The sequence below is a fragment of the Chlamydotis macqueenii genome, chromosome 20, assembly GCF_036417535.1.
Source record: "Chlamydotis macqueenii isolate bChlMac1 chromosome 20, bChlMac1.mat, whole genome shotgun sequence".
NCBI classification, from domain to species: domain Eukaryota; kingdom Metazoa; phylum Chordata; class Aves; order Otidiformes; family Otididae; genus Chlamydotis; species Chlamydotis macqueenii.
The window spans coordinates 10,358,553-10,378,285 of NC_141575.1; the positions used below are offsets into that span (position 1 = coordinate 10,358,553).

Sequence of the window (19,733 nt, forward strand, 5' to 3'; positions counted from 1 at the left end):
GCACACCAAGGTGCAAGAAGGTTTCTAGGGATTGGAAAGGGAAGTTGAATCCGAGAAAGTGATTTTCACTCCACTTCATGAAAGCCTAACACCATTCAGGGCACGGGATGCAGCAAAAGCAGAATTTGACCAGCAGGGAGTCCCTGTCAAAGCTTTTTTAAGTAATCAGTTGTTCTGCTGTACAGCCTCAAGCAGCAACACTGGACAGTTACCTTGAGGACTCTGAAACAAAAAGTTTACCACATGGGGTACGCTTGAAATCACTCCAGTTCCACAGGCCTCATGGGACAGAAGGGGAACATTCACTGGAAAACGTTTGTTTAAGAGCTGGTATCTGAACAGCCACCCTCAAAGAGCCATTTTCAAAGCAGCAATGCTGCTACGGGCAGGAGGCTGTCACCGGAGAGAAGACGTAGACTCAGAACGGGAGATGCTGACAGTAACAAGCCAGCACATGAGGTCGGTGTGCCAGGACAAGGGACGTGTACGTGACAAGAAACATCCAGTGGGCTCAGTGCTCCCCTCACCTTGGCACCCGCAGAGGAATGAGTTATGCTCTTAAACATCTCAATCATTGTTCTCTGTTTTAACACTTTGGTCTTTTTCTTGGGAACCAGGCTATAGGTTCCCATTCTCCGTTTTTTCTTCCGAGATACTGCAGCAGCTGGAAAAAGAGAAGCAAAAAGAAACCCAAAGTTTGCTCGGAATCAAAAAGAAGAAGGGATAGAGAGCAGAGGCTGTACTGGGGGAAATCATTGGCGGGCACGATCTGAGAAAAAGGCGTCCCACTCCAACGAATTTATTTACAAGTCAACCAAAAGATGACACACACATATGTGCAAACACACAAAGAGCTTTCTGCCAGCGCTGCAAGCCCATGCGAACTCTGAGTATCCTCTCCACACTCCTCCTGGCTCCTACATCACCATATACAATATCAAATCCTTCCGTTAGCCTGCATCTGGCAGTACTGCTGATGCCGTAGGAGGCTGAATAGAATCCAATGTGCTCAAATAGATACTGCAAGGCTAATAATGCCGACTTACAATGAAAGCAATCGTACAGTAACTGAAGAATACACAGGGAAAAGGTACCTTAAACAAAGAGCAGTTTGCCATTTAGCCTCATTTCACACCTTCTATGAAAATTTGTTTGATTCCTTTCACTACTTTGATTGGGTCTTAATTTGTTAAGTCCCCTTCCTGGCCTTCTAATCAAATCAGTCAGCAGGGAACAGCCAGCTTCAGCACCAGTACTATCATTTGCAGCTGTACAGCCTGTTCCTTGAAAGCATTTCTTCATCTTCCACTATAATGAAATCTCACCAAAAACCTATGAAAAACCCTCTCCGAAAATCTGTTAACCAATTACATTTATTTACAAGGATGCAGTCTACGATAACCAGTTGTTGTGGTGATACGCAAAGTCCCTCAGAATCAACGGAAACATCTTCAGAATGTCACACAGGAGGAGGAGACGAAAGTGTCTCCTCTAGTAACAAGTTTTAGCAGAAGAGTGATCGTCGGTGTGGCTGTGCCTGAGGGAGCGTGCCTACCTGCCCACACCGCTTCGGAGGGACCTGCACCCCATGAAAGAAGGCAGTGCAGGAAGGACTGCACGGCAGGTGCTCCCTGCAGAGCACAAAACTGGTGGATGTCCCTTGGGAGGCTGCTTTAACAGAGGACTGCAAGAATGTGCCCTGTACAACACCCACAGGCAACAAGAAGGGAGTCCAGAGGACACAGCATCACGCTTGCAGCGCAACAGCCGCTTGCAGAGAATTCAGGGGGAAAAAAGATACTAACAGAGGTTTCAGCCCTTGTTAACCTGCCTCATCTCCCACTCAACCACGTACACACACATCGGGGAGGTGGGTGCTGCTGGGGATTTTAACTTTGCCCTTTTTACCCGTCTGCGACTTCGTGGTGGCCACATAGCTCTGGTTCTGAGGTAGTGACTGGTGAAGGCCCGGGAGAGGGGGCAACGGCAACGGCTTCCCAAACTCCAGGATGTTTTTGTTGCCTTCCTCCTTGGATTCTTTTTGATCTCTGCTGTCTCTCCCATCTTTGGGGTCTTTACTTGCATGCTGGAAAACAAAATGCAGTTAAATTGAGCCTCTGCATTCAAAAGTTAAAAAAAAAAAAAGGCAAGAAAATTAATTTAACTCCTTTCTCTCAAGCAGTCACTTTCATTTGAAGATAGGACCACACGCTCAAAGCCAAAGCACACAGCCCCTCCTGCAGCACATAGTGTTGCTCTGCCTAAAGACTGCGAAACACTCCCAGCCCGCTGCTGCCTTTGAGAGTGAAAGGCTACCTCACAGAGGTGGAGACAGCAGATCCCAAGCAACTGCAGACAACGAAAAGGATCAGACACTCTTCGCACAGGCACCTGGTTGGCTCTGGAGAAGACGAACAAATGCCACAAATACACCTAATTCCCTGAAACACGCCCCAGGTGCGGCTCTCGCACGGAGCACACATGAGAATAGCCTTACAGAGACGTTTTGGAAGAGCAGGCAGCAACGGGAAGGGATCCTTCCTCTCGGAGAGCATTTGCCACAATCAAGCCTCAGCAAAGGCTCCCATCTCCAACCTAGCACACAACAAAACACAGGCAAAGAAAGTATTTGCTTTCATCACGGCAGGCTCATCTAGCTCAGCAAAGACCTGTCCAAGCCTACCTTACACCAGCTAGCGCAGGAACTCCCGGTCTCGCTGTTGCAACTCTAAACACAAGGCAGGCTACAAGCTCCCGCTGAAAACCAACAGAATTTTGTAGCGGCCACTGCATCCCTGTGGCTGCAGCCAGGCTCCCGGGCCCCACGGCAGCTTGCACCCGCTCCGATTCCAAGCTTGTACTCAATGCAAAGCCTCATCCAGCACCTTTGGTCAGGAAAGCAGGGCTCCTGCAGCTCCACACCCCACAGCGCTGCGTCTTTTGCGGCAGCCACTGTATTCACAGAGAGCGGGGTAAACGCTGCCGCTCTGACTCGACGTTTTACACTGGATTTGCCTTCTTCTGTATTTAACAGATGAGCTAGCTGCATCCGCACCTCCCCACACATCTGTCCACACAGCTGGCAAGTAGCAGGCAGGTTTGGCAGCGATGCTCCAGAAAACCAAGAGCACAGTTAGCAGATTACAAGCTCTGCGGCAGCAATGTTTTAGTGTTGCTCCACGTGCAGGACAATACTTCTTCTGGAACTTCTGAAGCAACAGCTGAAACCTCAGAACAGAAAGAGGAATCCAGGCAAAAGAAAGAAAGGAATAAAAAGCAGCAAGCTATAAAAATACTCTTTAAAGTCCAGGTTCAGATAGGCAGTCTTAGACACTGCTTTCAAGTAATGTGACCTTGTGAATAAACGGGGAAGCGACAGATTCTCCTAATTACAGCCCTGCCATGTGCGCGCTGCTGGCAGAAAGCGAGGACTCGGTCACAGACAGAAAAGCTGCAATGATAATCCAAAATGACCTGCATAAAAAGGCCATCACATTGCCAATGATCCCTGCATCCAGCCCATAACTTATGGCTGAATTGCCACATCTTTTCTTAAAAGGCATCTGGTCTTGGATTAATGATTTCAAAGACGACAAATCTACCACATCCTTTGAAATGTTGTTCCAATGCTTAATTGCTCTCACTGTCAAATAATTAAATGCATTATGCTTTTTCAACTAAATTAAAAGCTCTGTATCATCAGAAACTCTCACTCCAAGTAGATATTTATGGACTATGATCAACTTTTTTTTTTTTTAAAACTTTTTTTTTCCAGTAAGTTTAATGGAATGAGCAAATTAAGTGTCCACAGGGTCATTTTCTGGACACTGGATCACTCCTGAGACTGCTCCCACTTGTTCTACCCCTTAAAAAACATACGTCAGGAGTGCTGGGCACAGTATGCCAATAATAGTCTCAACAATACTATTTATACCTCTTTCAAGTCCCTAGTTTATAGATCTAAAGGTTAACGGTAACTCTTCGCTGCAGGATTATTCTGAGAATTCTCCAGTCCCCTGGAACATCCACTGCTTTCCATTTTTAACTTAAAATTAGAAAAACGAGCTTGGGAGAGGCAGATCTGACGCAGAGCTGCCTGCAAGAAGCATCCATAAGGGCTGCAGGTTTTGTCCTTTAAGTGCAGGTTCTTGCACTTGGTCTCTGATCAAACGTTATCCCAAACATCAGGAATTCGCATTCAGACCACGCCAGACTGTTTGGAAGAACATAATCAAATTTTAAATGAAAAAGTAGTATGGCACTAGCTTGGGGTTTTTCTCTCTCCCTCTGTAATTACAATACGGAAATAAATTAAAAATCTTCAAGAGGGCTGCATGACAACTGTTAAATGTGACTTTTTCATGGCAATTCCGGTAAAACGGTTTTTTAAATCAAATTAAGCCTTGTGAAATCTGGGTTATTACTTGGAGGCATCTGCAGCAATGCTGAAGAACAAGAATTCCCACAGAGAGGTGACCAGATCTCAGGAAGCCTGATGGCATGGGAAGCTGAGCAGGCCAGCACTGAAATGTGCACACATCTCACACGTGTGCATGCAGATACAGATAGTACTAAATCTAACGACTGTAACAAAAAGGATCAGCAATGATTTGAAAGCACTTAGGCTCAGTTTTCGCACCATCCTTCTTCATTCTCAGCTAGAGAAAACAGTTACATCTTTGCTGTTCTTACTACATTTTACCCTTCCAGCAAGCAGAGTGTTCAGTGGATGAAACTTTATTCTTTTCCCATCTCTGATGGGAATTCTGCCAGTTCCTTAACTCAAGGCTGTAGGCACAGCCCACCCTGGTCTCCTACACTGAGCTTTTACGCTCTGCTCTGTCTGCTGCAAATGTAAACACTCCAAGAAAGGAGGCTTTGCTAATCCAGCACACTGGTCTGCCGGGAAATTTCCTCTTCCTTAAAATCCCATCACGCTGGCTGAGAGCTGGTTCAAGCAGACCTGGGCCCTTCCTTGCCAAGACCATGCTGCATCTTTGCTGCCCAGGCTACAACAGGCGCGTGGTACCTCTCTGAAGAGCGGGAAGGTTCAATAAAAGAAGCAAAGCCAAAAGACAGACCATGCCTTCGGGACTGCGAAACTATCTGGGGTGCAAGAGACTCCTATCAAAGCAAAAACGGAACGAAAAAATTACAGTGATCCACGTAAGCACAAAGCTCCCAGATCGACCTGCAAGCCCCCAGCACGGTCAGACCAATTCTCAGAACGCTGTGCGTCCATGTCGCTCCAGCAAGTTTCCTGCTAGGGAAAAGGCTGGCCCGCATAGAACCTCAGACGAGGTTTCTCCTGCAGAACAAGGAGAGCAGTCACCTCCAGCCCTGTCACCCCACGCCCCCGGCCCTGGGCTGGTAGGACCCAGCTAGAAGCCATCTCCACGGGCTACACAGTCACTGGTGTAGCTGATTGCAACTAATGCTCCCATCACATGCTACTTTCTTCCACTTTTTGAAAAATTGGGTTTCTCCTGCCCTCTCCACTCCAAGCACAAGGCAGAGGCTCAAGGAGGCATCTATAAAACTGCTTGCAGCCCAGCATCCATCCAAGCCAACTCCAGCTCCTTGGCTTACGACCTCTCTTACCTCCTCCCAGCGGAGAACACTCGTGCTGGCAAAGCACGAAGAGAGGGGGTGCAAATCACTGGTGTTTCAAAGACCCCAAGGGAGCTGATCGCTAGTCAACATCTACTCATTCACTCTGCTGGGACAAATCCTAACACGTTCCTGCTTTGCTTCCTGAAGAGCCAGAGCCCTCTGCTAAAGGTAGAAAATGCCAGACTGGTCATTCTGGAGCCTACACCAGAAGCAACCACGCTAGGAAAGAGATGCATGGCTTTCCATGATCCGTTGGGCACCGAGTGATCTGCTGGGAACACTAACGAGGGCAGGGACGCTTGGAGTGGCCCACACGTTTAACTAAGTGGTCGCCTACGCTCAGAAACTGGGTGAACATCACCCTCCTTCACTCAAACAAAAATTCAAGAGAGCTTGCTTTCATCTAACACCTACATGGGCACCACTGCAAACAGCACAATTAGAGGCAAGAAGCACTATTCCAGACCCTAAATAAACCCACTGCTGTGTTATCCCTGTCCAAAACAAGCATGGTCTTTTTCTTTTTCCCCCGATTATATTTAACAGCTAAGCACTGCTTTTATCTACAGTTTCAGAGAAGTACGGTGAGGAGAATCCCATGCAAAGGCAACTCCAGGGCACGGTCTGAGCTCCCCGTGTTCGCGTGCTGTCCTAACCACCACACGTGTGGGCCACAGGAAGCCAAGAAAGGACCAAAAATGACAGAGAAAGAAACTACGTCCAGAGATGCTTGTGTCTGGAAACAGCAAAAATAGGCCCACAGCTATGTCTGACACCACTGAGAGAAAAATAGTCAAGAAAGCTGCTTAGACTGGGACAAGAACACAGTGATTATATGTGTTTATAAAAATTAAACTCAAATGCTTCCTACATCTTAACAGGATCGACCATGTTTCTATTATTGGTGCAGAAGTCCCCAGCAGCAGCAGGGAGAAATTACTAAAAATGGCAAAAGACAGAATATCTTCCTTTTTTTTTTTTCCCCAAAAGCAAAAATCAGAACAAACCAACCTTAGTGATTAAACCCTGCGTCGGTTCGACAGACCGCGCGCAGCGTTCTTCCCCCAGCCCAGCCATTGAGTGGTCTTTCTGTTACCAAAGCAAGCAAGCGAGCCGCAACCACAGAGACACCAGACCAGACCTCCATTCGTGGGCTGGTGCAAGGACACTGGCAAAGGTCCTGCAGGTCCTGCTTCGGAGCAGGACAGCTTTGAAGAGTGCTGCCATTCGCTCCTGACACCTGAAACCACCTCCAGCTTTGACATACGAGCTGTCTTATTTCTCTTCTTTTAAGGATTTCCATCTCCAGTACGGTACGAGCTTGAAACAAAAACCCACTAGCCAGCAGGACACGGCGGCTGTCAGGGGGCAACCCTCTGCTCTCCATCCATCACGCTGAGGGGTAACGAGATTTGTACCAAGGCACTGCCTTTGAACAGCACAAAGCAGCAGCTCCCAGGGGCATCTGCCTCTAACAACTGCTGAAGGATATTTAAGGAAGAAATTCCAGTCTGCTGTAAAAAATGGATCACAAACGGATGGCCGTGCCTGTAGGAGCTGTAGCGGTGCCTCCCTCCCTCTCCGCTGCTGCAGAATTACACTCTACGGGGACCCTGACCACTGCCTAAGCCTTACCTTGGAGCAACAAAAAGACACCTGCCTGGCTTTAGTCTTAATCTAGATCGGACAAGCTGCAAGGCTGATCCACCTATTAACGCCCTTTCCTCTGCAGATTAACGTGTGCCCATCAGAAGAGGGATTCCAATGTGACTTGATTACAACTGCACTGATTTGTGTGCAGTCATGTATCTGCATAAAATCTCAGCGGTTCAGACCACCAGGCAGCCTGCGCTGAAGCGTGGATGTTCCTAAACCAAGCTCCAAACCTGCACTTAATAGGTTTCAGAAGAAGCATCGTTCAGGGGTGTGGACTCTGCCAGGTCAGGGAGAGACCCCGCTCCTGGTCCCTGTCCCCTCCTAGATCCAGCAGCTCCAGGGGAAGGGAGAGACACAGATCAGTCAAAACAAAACATGGTAGCTCAAACCAGTTTCATCAGCAAGCCTCCCAACAGAAACAGGTCTGCTGGGGACCTGGGACTGGGACGTTTATTTCTGGGGGCTGCGGTTGGCAGTGGGGGCAGACACCTTCGGCTGGAGCAGCCGTGCCAGCAGCGTGAGCACAACCAGTTAAATACAGAATTAAGCGAGCTGCACAACAAACATTCACCTTCTACCTTCCTCTGAGTAAACTCGCCACACGAGAAGTCCAGTGGTAGCCTACAGCCCTGTCACTCCTGAAGATTTCCCACCGTGGCCAAGCTCGCACACCCTCTTCACGCTTCCAGTCCAGCTGTGCACACCTAGGTACCCCTCTGGAGAGGGTCCTCGATGGGTGCGCCTTCTAGGGTCAGACAAGCTGAGAGCAGCACTCACAATTACCAGGAGAGCTCTATTTCACTGTGTCCTGTGTCTTTATTTCTTTTTTCCCCTCCAAGGGGACAATATCTCCATCACCATCCTCAGTAGGCCCCACCCTTTGTTTCGAGTTTTCTGCAGATTAGAGGGTCTGAGCCTGCTGAGCAATCCCCGACGCCTGCAAGCCACCAACCGCCACCTGCCTGGCCCGGAGAGATGAACCCAAGACGTTCTTAGGCCAGGAGCTCCTGCAGAGCAACCCACAGACCGTGTCAGCACACCACCGCCACACTGCTGCTGACACAGAAAATAATTGCTTTACAGCAACAGCAACGTGCACACGGCAAGGAAGCAGCTTACTGCTCCTGGGATCAGATATTTAGCGGCAACGCTGCTGGAAGGTGCAGTTTGATGAATATTGGTAGAAAACACCAACATAAGCAAAGCCTCTCCTGCTCCAAGCTCCTGCCAGTTAAACTGGTACCCTACATTTTGGGCTCACGCCATGAATCGGGCTGAGATACTGATTTCACGGATTTTTGCACTATTTCTTCTGACACTTCAGTTCCCCTGACCTGGTCCCCTGCACAGCACTGAAAAATACCACCAGAGACACACACCTCCACCTACAGTCACCAAGTAGCGAAAAGAAACAGAACTTGGGATTCCCAATTCAGCCACCTGCTCCTGCTATCTCAAGAGGTAACTATGGGATGCCTTCACTACTGTTTACCATTCTTCTTCCCTTCCAGTGTCGTAGTTCAGCCCCAACGGGGACCAGACTACGCAGTCTCTCTCTCACTCCACCCACTCTCCGAGAGAATAGGAGGAGATTTGACAAACAAAAGAAAACCAGAAAAAAAAAACCAAACACGCAGGTTGAGATTGAACAAAAAGTAAATTTAACAGTAATGACAGAAGAAAACAAGACAGTGATGGAACACAAATACAGTACAATAGCTCACAACAGATCTCCACATCCAGTCTCTTCCAACTAGGAGGGGCCTCCCTTCAGCACCCTCCTCACTTATATACTGAGCATGATGTCAGATGGGATGGAATAGCCCTTTGGCTAATTTGGGTAAATTAACCCCAGCTGTTAGCTAATTAGTTAACTATCCCAGCCATAGGGGCTACCAGCTTCAGTTCTCCACCCAGCTCAGGTAAATATTAACTCTATCCTGGCCAGAACCAGGACATCCAGACACGTCTTAGCGACGCTAAGCTCAGAAACTCCAGTTTCAGAGCAGGAGGGGCCTTCTCCAAGCACAGGACACACACACACGCACACACACACACACACTTGCCTTTCAGTCTGTTGCCTGGCCCTGGAAACTTTTGGATTCCTAATAAGGTTGTAAAATGGAATGGGAAGGAAAGAAAGATTTTTCCGAAACGTGCAGTATTTGGGTTACCGCACTATTCAGAAGGGGAACTGAAATGATGCTGTCAACAACTCTTCTGAGGCTTCTGTTCAAAAACCACCTTAACATGGGACAACATCAAGTAAAATTGTCACCTGTTTCAGATTCAGCTTCGATCCCAATTCAGGAAGCAACTCCTAAACAAAGAAAAAGCTGGTTAAATTTGTGAGAAAATTCTTTTCCTCCTTTCAAAGACCAATCCGCATGTGCAGGAAAAGGCTGCCAAGGTCCCCTGACAACTATTGGATTACACAAAACAATTTTTTGACCCCAGTGGGTTTCTACAGGAGCGGGGGGAAAAAATGTTTACACTTTGCAGGCACCAAAACACCTTCCCCTGCTCTTTCTCCCAGCCAGCAAAGGTCTGCGAGAACAGTCTACCAAGACAACAACCATGCTCTAAAAAATATTAGCAAAGAAAACGACTGTGTCCTGTAATATCAACTTCTGAGTGATTTCCACAATTTATTTTCTGCAGTACAGTCCCTGCTATCGTGGCGGTTTTGAAGGAAAAAGGTGTGGAGGCTGGTGCATGAAAAGTTACTGCAATGCTGTGCTGATGAGCCTCATAAACGCGACACAGAAATAACCAGGACAGAAGAATGACAACTAGCAAGGACTCCGCTCCTCAAAAGAAAATAGCATGTAAATTCAAGAGACAATGAGGAAAAAATAGGCAGTAATTATCAGGAAGGCGGAACAAAACAGATGTTTTATTGTCTTGCTGAAATGAGATAAAATCTTGGGTTCGCATTCAGATGCAGAGACTCGTGGAGAACAAGGGAACGGCCTCTTCCTACCACCCTTCTCGTGAATTCTGTCTCTCTCCCTATTTTAAGCCCAAGGGGAACGGCCAGAGGTGCTGAGGACAGGCTACGCACTTGGTAGAGCGGCCCAGCAACTGCAGGCTTTGGTTTTTCACGCCGCTGTGACTGCGTGAGCAAGTAACGATCTCCAGCACCATCACAGCAACTCGTGTAACGGAGCACTGCGAGCACTCGCAAACACCGCGCGCAGCTTTCTAGAGACAAACCCTGAAGCCCAAGGGGTTGCGTAAAAATATTCTTTTGATATATCATAAAATATGAACGAGGAAAACACTCCCTCCTAGCCTAGCAGTCGTCTTTTAGAAGGAAATTGCCTCTTTCAATTGCTCAGCTCCACGGGATCGCTCCCCCTCAAACCCCACAAGGGTCTGGGGGCTTGCCTGGCGCAGTGTGCTGCTGGAGGAAAGCTGCGAGGCACTTTCCCTGGCAAAGCCTTGTGTGGGTAAGAGACAGACTTGTGCAAACTTTTCATCAGGCTGCATGATTGCATCTGGGCTTCCCTGCCCGCTCGCCAGAAAGCACAGCAGGGGCGCGAGAGCGAGAGAATTCAAATGCAACCGGGGGAAGACGGAGGGGAAATGAGCAGTTTGGGAGAAGGGCTGGGGAATCGCGGCAGGCGTGGTTTCTGCCCTACTCTTGAGGCTGGGCGCCCACGCGGTCTGTAATCGCGACGTGCTCTTTGGACTCCCACCTGCTTCCGGAGGCACAGGTGGTGCCGCAGCCAAGGGCACCTTTCCCCATCTGTGGCTGGCTAGGTGCCACCCATCCTTTTTTTTTTTTTCTCTCTCTCTCTTCCCCTGCTCCAGACCACAGCAATTCACAGCTTTGAGGCTTTCACATCACGCTATTGCTGTGCTGCAACATGTGGGTGACATCTGAGAAGAACTTTGCATTCGCTTGTCCGTAAAACGCTGGTAGCTTACAGCCATCCACTGCACCAAGCTTTACAAAGCTGCAGCAGCTTCCTATTTATTTCTGAGCGTGACTCACATTGCCAAGCAGGGCTCGCAAGCCTGTCCTTGACCTAGGTGCACGACACCCAAAGGCCAGTCTCTCCCCATCGTTAGCCACAGCACAATGAGAGGGCAGAGCTCGCTGTGGCTAAATATAAAGTGTCACAGGGCTGGAGACCAGGTGCTCGTAGTGGAGATCATCCTGTTCTGGTATCTATCCCCTACCTCTGGCAAAAGAACCAAAAAAAGAACCAAAAGAACCAAAGCTGGCCAGTGACAAAGAAAAGCCCATTTCTGTTCACCCTGCTATAACGTGAACACATCAGATGATTTCACATATCCTTTTGCCTCCTAACAAAAAGGCAGTGCTCTGTATTAAATGATGGTAAACCCACCCCTAAGGATTCTGGAGTCAAGATTTCTGCAGGCAACATACAAAGAGAAAGAAAACATCATCTGGTTTACTGCTATAATGATACAGCAACGCAATCAAGTTGCCTAACACATCAGCTTCCTGACAGCTTCCGTGCTCAGGAGAAGCCTCGAGTTAACGCGGCATGCTTAATTTCCTTTGGGGTGAACTTATAAGAAATCTAATTTGTTTCACAAGCAGCTCTGGATTTCAGCAGACGGCTGATAAGCAGTACAGCCAAGAGAGAAAGGCCACTTAGTGTTTCGCACAGATCTGTTGGAAAAGGTAAATGATCAACTCTGTATTTAGAAACACATCGGGGAAGAGAGCGGATGGTGGCCACGTGGCTCTATTTTAACACCTCTGTCTCTATGTAGGAAGATAAAAAATAAAAATAAATACATAGATATATATTAAAGAAAAAAAAAATCAATCCACTCAGTGGGACACCTCCGAATTACGTGCGTTCCCACGCAGCAGGGTACCCCTCTCACGCACTCAAAGAAAGCCAAGAGCAATGGCAGCAGCCCCGGCTGCCGGGCATATACGTTACCAGGCTAGGGGTGGGCTTAGGCATTGTCTTCCGCGCTCTGTGGACCTTCACTTCAGCATTAGCAGCGGTGGCTTTTTTAGCATCCATGTCCTTACTGCCCTCCCCGAGCTTGGCCGGCATGGTGGCTTGCATCTGAGAAAAGGAGCCCACAGTTCTCCCTTTGCTTGCTCCTCCGGGAAGGGTTTTTGCAGCATGGCCGGTGAGGGAAGCAAAGGTGCTGGTAGTCCTTAGAGGCTGCTCCTGTGCCATCTGCTTCGTTAGGATATATCCATTGCTCCCCGTGACAGAAGTCTGTGTGAAGTCATTAGCTTTCATATGGTTTTGCTTCCCAGTCTCGCCATCTCGTTCAGAAATGCCATTTTCTGCTATCCTATTTAATTTAGAACTAGAGTCCTGCTGGCTCACTTTCGTATTGTCCTGAGTGTTTTTAGCTGGGTTTGGGTGGCCACCAGCTTCGCCGTGCTCACAGGAACCATTGGTTTCACCGTCCACTGCCATTTTTGGTTCCCCCGCTTGCTTTTCCGTAGCACTTTCATCTGCAGCCATGGCATTAAATCCTGGAGGAAGAGGGAGGAGGAAGAGAGGAGAAAGAAAAGGGTCACAAGCAGTATCAAAACTCCAAAGAAAAGGTACAGCTACTTACAGTGGGTAAAGAAGAGCACACCTCTCGCCTAGGAAACTGCTTTTTTTATATATATATACACACACACACACACATATATCCATTTAGGTTGCTCACTCACCTACCTGACCGGCTTGCCTGGATCCTCAGCTGGTGCAAACTGGGATGGCTCAGAGGAAAGCAGCGCACTCATTCTCACTTGTCTCAGCTGCAGATGTGGCCATTTATTCCCAACTATGGATTTTTCAAGGTAAATATTATCTTTAGCTTTTCCAATAACTACGTTTATTGGACCATATGTCAACACCTCACATATCAAACAAAACGCTGCCCAATCTTGCATTTCCATCTCTGGCAAAGCCCTTCACAGTGCCAGACTGACACAAGAAAAGCTCGCTGGTAGAGCTGCATGGGTAAGTTCTTGTGGCACAGACACAGCTCAGCAGCGAAACATCTACATCGGGGCTCTGCCGCTAAACGAAACGTCGCAAGGAGTAACTCCCTGGCAATCACAGCTCTCCTGGAAATGTCGTCCTGTGGAGACTGGCTCTTTTGCCAGGATGAAGCAGCACAGGGGCAGGATTCACAGCGCCATTTCAGATGCAATAGCCAGAGTAAACACAGGGGTGAAGCACGTTAAATGCAATTTTAGACTATAATAATTATACAACTAAAATGCAGCGAGATTTTTGCAGACTGACTAAAAGCTCATGCAGAGATAAATCAGGAGTGTGCATTTAAGAAGTCTTTTTTCCCCCCCTTCCAAACATTTCCATGCTCCCCCTATCAATGAATTTGTCCCATCAGAGATTTCAGACTTGAGCTGAAAAAAACCCAAGTATGAAAGCATGTACCTGCAGAAAGGTTCCCGACACGACAAACCAGCAGCTCCCCCAGCAACCAGGAGCGATAACAATTCACTAGCACGTTCAGTACGGTTAAACCAACCTGCTGTTAGGGATTCTTTGTATTGTTTTCCTTCCAGAGGCCAGACAGTTATGAAAAGCACCACAAGAAGTACCAGCAAGAGCTCGGTCCAAGCGGGCTGCCAAAGCAGGCAGGACTGATTCACCACCAGCTCGAATCAAAGCAATTTTTGCCTACGGGGTTCAGAAGGACCTGGAGTCAAACCGGAGGACAACTGCAAGCCAGACCAGCATGCTGGGTATCAGCATCACACTTCATGCTGCTCTTGAAGCCCAGATACTCAAGGAAAACAATGTTCTGAATGTCTCTGCTGGTCTGACAAAACCTGATGCAAGGCCAAAGCATGAAAGGGAATCAAGATCCTGGATCCCAGGAGGCAAGTCTGATATATCTGGGGTGATTGTTCCAAGTCGAGCTCCGCAGGGCTCTGCTGCGCGTATCCAAGCACAGGCAGCTCAGTGCCAATGTCAGCAGCACTGCACAGCTCACCGGAACAGCTCTTCCCAAAAAGCACCAAATTCCCTTTGCAGTTAGTGGCAACTGGGAAAAAAATCTCTCCCCAGCTGTTTGAGGGCCTAACCACCACCTTCTTTCTACTCCTGTTCAATGCATCCATTCAGTCCATCTCCTTACCACCAGGCTGACCTAAAAGATTTTGACACAAATTTCTGCACAAACAGCACTTGCAGATCCAGACTCTAAAAGCAACGCATTCCAATACCTGAAAAAAACCACATTATTCCCCAGACATCCTGATTTTTCCTTCTCATCTGAGATTTAAAGACAAGCATTTCCAGCATCAAACTGAAAGCCGTTTAGAACTGGTCAATACACTTAGACCATCCAATCCAGCCTCCAGCCTGAAGCACGGTCACGCTGAATTCACACCAGGTTGGCGAGGGCTCTGCCCGGGTGGGTCTCAGACCGCAGCACTCGCCTTGTTCCAGCCTCGTCCTACCCGTTAGTTACAACAGTGACAGTCCTGCTTCTTATTTCCGACTGAAAGCCACACATGTTGGGCACTAAGCAGCTCACTGGAAAGCGGATTCAAAGCCTGATGACGAGCAGTAACTCTTCCCTGGCGTTCCACTCTGGCCATTTTTCCTGACGAGTTATCCGCACTGAGCGGTCCACTCCCCCCAAACCCAGGCAGCTCGGCCTGCGATGCCTCCCACATGGACTCTGCTGGCTGAGAGCCTCCAAAAAGAGCTCCAAAACCTCCAAAAAGAGCTCACCGGTGCTCACTGGAGCACTTGCAGGGGGGCAGAGGCAGAAACCCCACCTCCAGTAGGCAGCAGTTGAGTGATTCTCCAAGCACGATTCAAAGCCGTCACCTCCAGCTGCCGCCCTCCCACGCCACCCAGACCACCTTCTGTGTACCGAAAGCTCTGATAAGACCACAAGGGTTTGCTCTGGATAGCAACAACTCTGGGAGAAGATAAAGAGCTAGTTTTTTCACTGTTATTTAACTACTTGAAAAGTCCTGGGCAGAGGGAGCCAACGGCTTTGTCCTTATTCTTTCAATCCTTTTTTCTCTTTCTGCATTTGGTGTCTTTAAAAGACTGCGCTGTGGGCATTTAAACAACGATTTCAGCAAAGTCGGTGCCAGAAGAAAACAATGAGCTCTCTAACCACAGATGGAGGTTCCTAGCGCTCAGCACTAGGCACCTGGCCGAACACAGCCTTCACTATTTGTTGATTTAAACACTGCACACTCCCACCAGAGCAGCCAAATACCTCCAGTGCCCGACTACTAGATAAACGGAATAAGCAGAGGGCAAGAACTGCTCTACCTGCCATGAAGGCAACCAAAACGAGGTAAATTAGAGCACTGCCCTAGGGGAAAGAATAACTGCATTACTCCAGAAAGCATCGCAGACTTTATGAAAAATCCATGAAGCTAAAATTAAAACCCCACGTACAGTCCCCCCCCACACACACTCTTATTAAGTGTGCAAAATGCAGCCTGCCTGACTGTGGAAGCGCTGTCAATCCCCTAAAAACAGGCACCAGACTTCCAAATCTGTACGACTAGAGATTTGACAAAACAAAGATACGAAATTTCATAGTCCCTGAAGCTGCACAGAAGGGAAGAACTTGACGGCAAGCATCAGGGCTACGGTTTTGATTTAACAGGATTACACACCTACTCTGTCCTGCTGTAAACGGCTCCAGACATCGCAGGGCAAAGCAAGGTCCTGCAGCTTCCAGCTCCAGTAAGACATGGTAACCCCGGGAAGCTAGTCTGGTTTTCACAACCGAAGTATCTGCTCTGCTAACAGGACAACAGGAGTTACCATCCCGGGCTAGGGTACCGCTCCACCTGCCGTGATGCTCTGCCGCCAGCTCGGAGTTCCATCCTCGTGTAGCAGGACACATCTGCAAGCCTGACCACGTTCAACAAGTCTGAGGTACACGAAGTGCACGCTTACAAGCACTGCCGAATAGACACAATTCCACACGTATTTACACTTTTGCTGAAACACAGCCGAGAGACGGGGATGGGAACACAAACCAGAGACAGCAGGAGCCTCTCAATGGAGAAACACTGAATAAAGCAGCCCACAGGAGCTCTGCAACAGCACCAGACAGCTAAACACACACTTGTTCCTGGCGTGACCTTTTCATTTAAAAAAAAAAAAAAAAAAGTTTCACTGCAAACCTGCTAAAATCTTGATTTCAAATACACTTCATGGCAATGAGTTCTCTTCTTGAAAATGCTGTTCAACAGCTTTTCTGCTCCTGTGCTGCAAGTGAATAAAAAACTGAAATCAATGCTTCTCTAAAACTTTACAACTTGACAGCATTCATTCTTTCTAAGTAGACCAAAACTACATTTCCTATGTATTTGCTTTTCTGTCCAACTCACTCACTCTTCTTTAAGCTACAACCATTCTTTCTTTAACAAAGGTACAAAGATCTAGCCTATGTCCACGGAACTCTAACCTCCCTTACCAGAAGCACCCCCGTACTTTCAGAGCTCCCTTACGCATCCCCTACGCCACACGCGGCAGCAGAAGCTTGTCACCCTGACCACAGCGCTGCCTGCATCCTGATCCAGGCATTTGCTTCTAATCTTAAATTCAGCAATGTGTAGGACGCGTAACTTGCCCAAGAAATGTGTTCTCTGTTATGGTGCCTGCTACCCTAGGTAGGTATCTGAAGTCGATAGCGAGTTGAAGCAAAGTTCAGTAATGGTGAATCTTTAAGGAGCTGGTTACATTTTCACAGAATCACAGAATGTTTTGGGTGGGAAGGGACCTTCCAAGCCCACCCAGTCCAACCCCCCTGCCAGGAGCAGGGACATCTCCAACCAGATCAGGTTGCTCAGAGCCTCATCCAACCTGGCCTTGAACGTTACCACGGATGGAGCATCTACCACCTCTCTGGGAACCTGGGCTAGTGTTCTACAACCCTCAGTATAAAACATTTTTTCCTGATATCTAATCTGAATCTACCTCCCTCTATCTTGAAACCGTTACCCCTCGTCCTGTCACACGAGGCCCTGCTGAAGAGTTTCTCCCCATCTTTCCTGTAGCCTCCTTGAGGTATTGGAAGGTCACTGTAAGGTCTCCCTGGAGCCTCCTCTTGAGTTTAGAAACTCAAGGAATTGAAAACTCAGAAAATTATGCATAGCCATTATCTCTGCGACTCCAGGTGGCAAAGAATAATCAGTAATATATTTAAATCACTACTCTGAACCAACAACTCCCTGAGAGCAGTGCAGAGTTCCCAGCCCTCCCACCGCTCTCCAGGCTTCAGCAGACCCTCTGCAGAAGTTTCAGTCTTAAGCTCTTTCTCCGTATCCCAGTCATTCAAAATTGAATTAAAATTCCCATGAAGAGAACAGAATCCTACAAAAATAGGGGAGAAGTTAAGTCAGACAGGATGAGGACACCTCATCTCATCTTAGGTATCTCCAACTCCAGGGTGCCCCATAGCCACTGTTGCAACCAACGCACAGAATAGGACAGCTCAGAAAAGCATAGTTTGACTCTAGACATCTGTTTCTGGCTAAACTGATCACTGCCTGGGCATGCCTACCACATGTAAGCAGAAATGAGCTGGACTAGTTCAGAATTAGAACGGTAACTTCAAAAAAACTCCTGTATTAGACAAAATGAAACCCACCTTTGCTCTCCCAGCCCAGACTCATGCAATACTGGTTTCTCTCTACTGCCTTTGCCTGTTGGGTTTCCAGCCCTTCCACCGGAGCCAGAGTTGGCGCTGGTCCTGCCCTGGAGCTCACCGGAGCTTGGTTCAGCCTGCCAAAACGTGCCCACGGGCAGAGCCTGTCTAACAGATGCACTACAGCCTCTGCCAGCCGTGCCGGCCACAGCCAGAGGAAACCGAATCACCTCTGCGGGGACCAAAGGTGGTAAGGAGCCACCAGAAACTTTCCATATGCAGGCAGTCAGACGATCAGCTCAAAACTCTGTAGTACTTTCAGAATGCTCTGAAAAACATGAAATCTTAAATATATTTTTCAAATTCAGATCTCTCTGCTCAGTGAGACAAAATAACAAAAATATGCGAGCATTATGAGCCCTTATACTCCAGGCCAAAACGCAATCATCACTAGGTCTGAGGGGAAAAAAAGAAAAAAAAGAAACAAAAAAAATCCTGTGAGCAAATGCACTGTTATCTGATCTGGAACTTTTACATGTTTTCCTGAACATCTTAGTGCTGAGACACTGCACTGCCCACGACTGACACGGTGTTTTCCACGCGTTTCAAGTGCTCCCAGCGCAGGGCAGCTCCTCATCCACAGCTGGGCCACCGTGCTTCAGCTGCTGCACGAGAAACACCCAGCTCTGAGCGAAGCGAAGACTGAGCTCAAGCGAAAAGCTCACAATTGCCAAGTGCAGTTCAAGTACTGCATACATTTATATGTCTATATACGCACATTTCACAGATTTTTTTACCATAAGCACTTTGCAGATCACCTCAAAAGCACCACAGATACCACAGCCACTTATTCAGGACCCAACTGGCCTGCTGGATAAACTCTCAAAAGCGAGAAACGCACCTGCTTACAGTCCTGCCTAACAGATCAGAACAGCAGTTCCCTCCCCCCTTCCTCTTCAAAGTCAAAAAAAAAAAGAAAATTGTAAAGCAGAGAGAAGCCCAGCTGACATAAAAAGGATGCCGAACGGACGGCGGCTGAAATCACACAGACTAGGGAGAACGGGCAGCTGGAGATCCTGTACCCGCTGGAAAGGAAAGCGCCACCTCTATCATTGAAGCCAAAAAGTGGAACATCTTGAAGCCAAGAAATCAAGAGAATTATGTTTTCAGGGTGAAGTTTCTCTCTGAAGTGAGCTATTGCTGGTCTCTTCTTCCCCCCACCCATTTTAAAATCCATGAAAGTGGGCGATATCCATCCAAGAGCCTGGCCCTGTGTTTCCAAACCGCAAGCGCCACTCCTCCCAGCGCCCTGGAGCACAGTCACCCTGCAGCAGTGTCACCGCTTCCCATCTCCCGTCAGACACGCCAGGAGTCAAAACAGGAAAAAAAAGAAAAAAAAAGAAAAAATAAAAACAGGACAACTCCTGCTGTGAATGCTCAATACTGAGATTTACAGGTTGGGTAACTGGGATTCAGCATCTCGCAGACCCGCTGCCCGGGGTGACGTCTCCGAGGCTAACGGAGAACTTGGTACCAGCTCCCCTTCCTGCTCCTTTCTGCTGCTGCCTTCGTGGAACTTTCCATCTCCAGGGCTGAGGAATCAGAAGAGGAGTGGTTTGCTGTGAAAGGTCAAGCGAGACGCAGCACTGCGCTAGGAGCTGCGTGCATTAGGAGGAGAACTGAAATCACTGGCGATTCTCGCACAGAAACTACTTTTTAATTAGTTTCTGAGTCAGACTGAAGACAATATGGCCTAACAGAAGAGGAGAACAACTTTTCTCCGCTCATGGCTTCCACCTCCCTGCCTCTTTCCCCTCCCTGTCAAAGGGGAAGATGGACCCCAACTGACATCCACATGT

The 19,733-nt window shown here is 48.1% G+C and overlaps 1 protein-coding gene across 12 annotated transcripts in view; it reads right to left on the reverse strand.

Moving 5' to 3' along the window:
- EHMT1 (euchromatic histone lysine methyltransferase 1) overlaps positions 1-19,733 on the reverse strand; it is a 100,715-nt gene that overhangs the window by 39,620 nt on the left and 41,362 nt on the right. For 10 of the 12 annotated variants that reach the window (XR_015260726.1, XM_086763859.1, XM_086763863.1 and 7 more), the window contains 4 exons: positions 12,198-12,754; positions 9,548-9,589; positions 1,909-2,086; positions 528-664 (listed from right to left, as the gene is read on the reverse strand). Coding sequence is in view for 11 of the 12 variants with exons in the window: in XM_086763859.1 (XP_086619985.1) it covers positions 528-664; positions 1,909-2,086; positions 9,548-9,589; positions 12,198-12,754 (914 nt within the window). In the remaining variant the exon portion in view is untranslated. The remainder of the gene's footprint in view (positions 1-527; positions 665-1,908; positions 2,087-9,547; positions 9,590-12,197; positions 12,755-19,733) is intronic. The other 2 variants (XM_086763866.1, XM_086763860.1) reach the window with 1 other exon arrangement.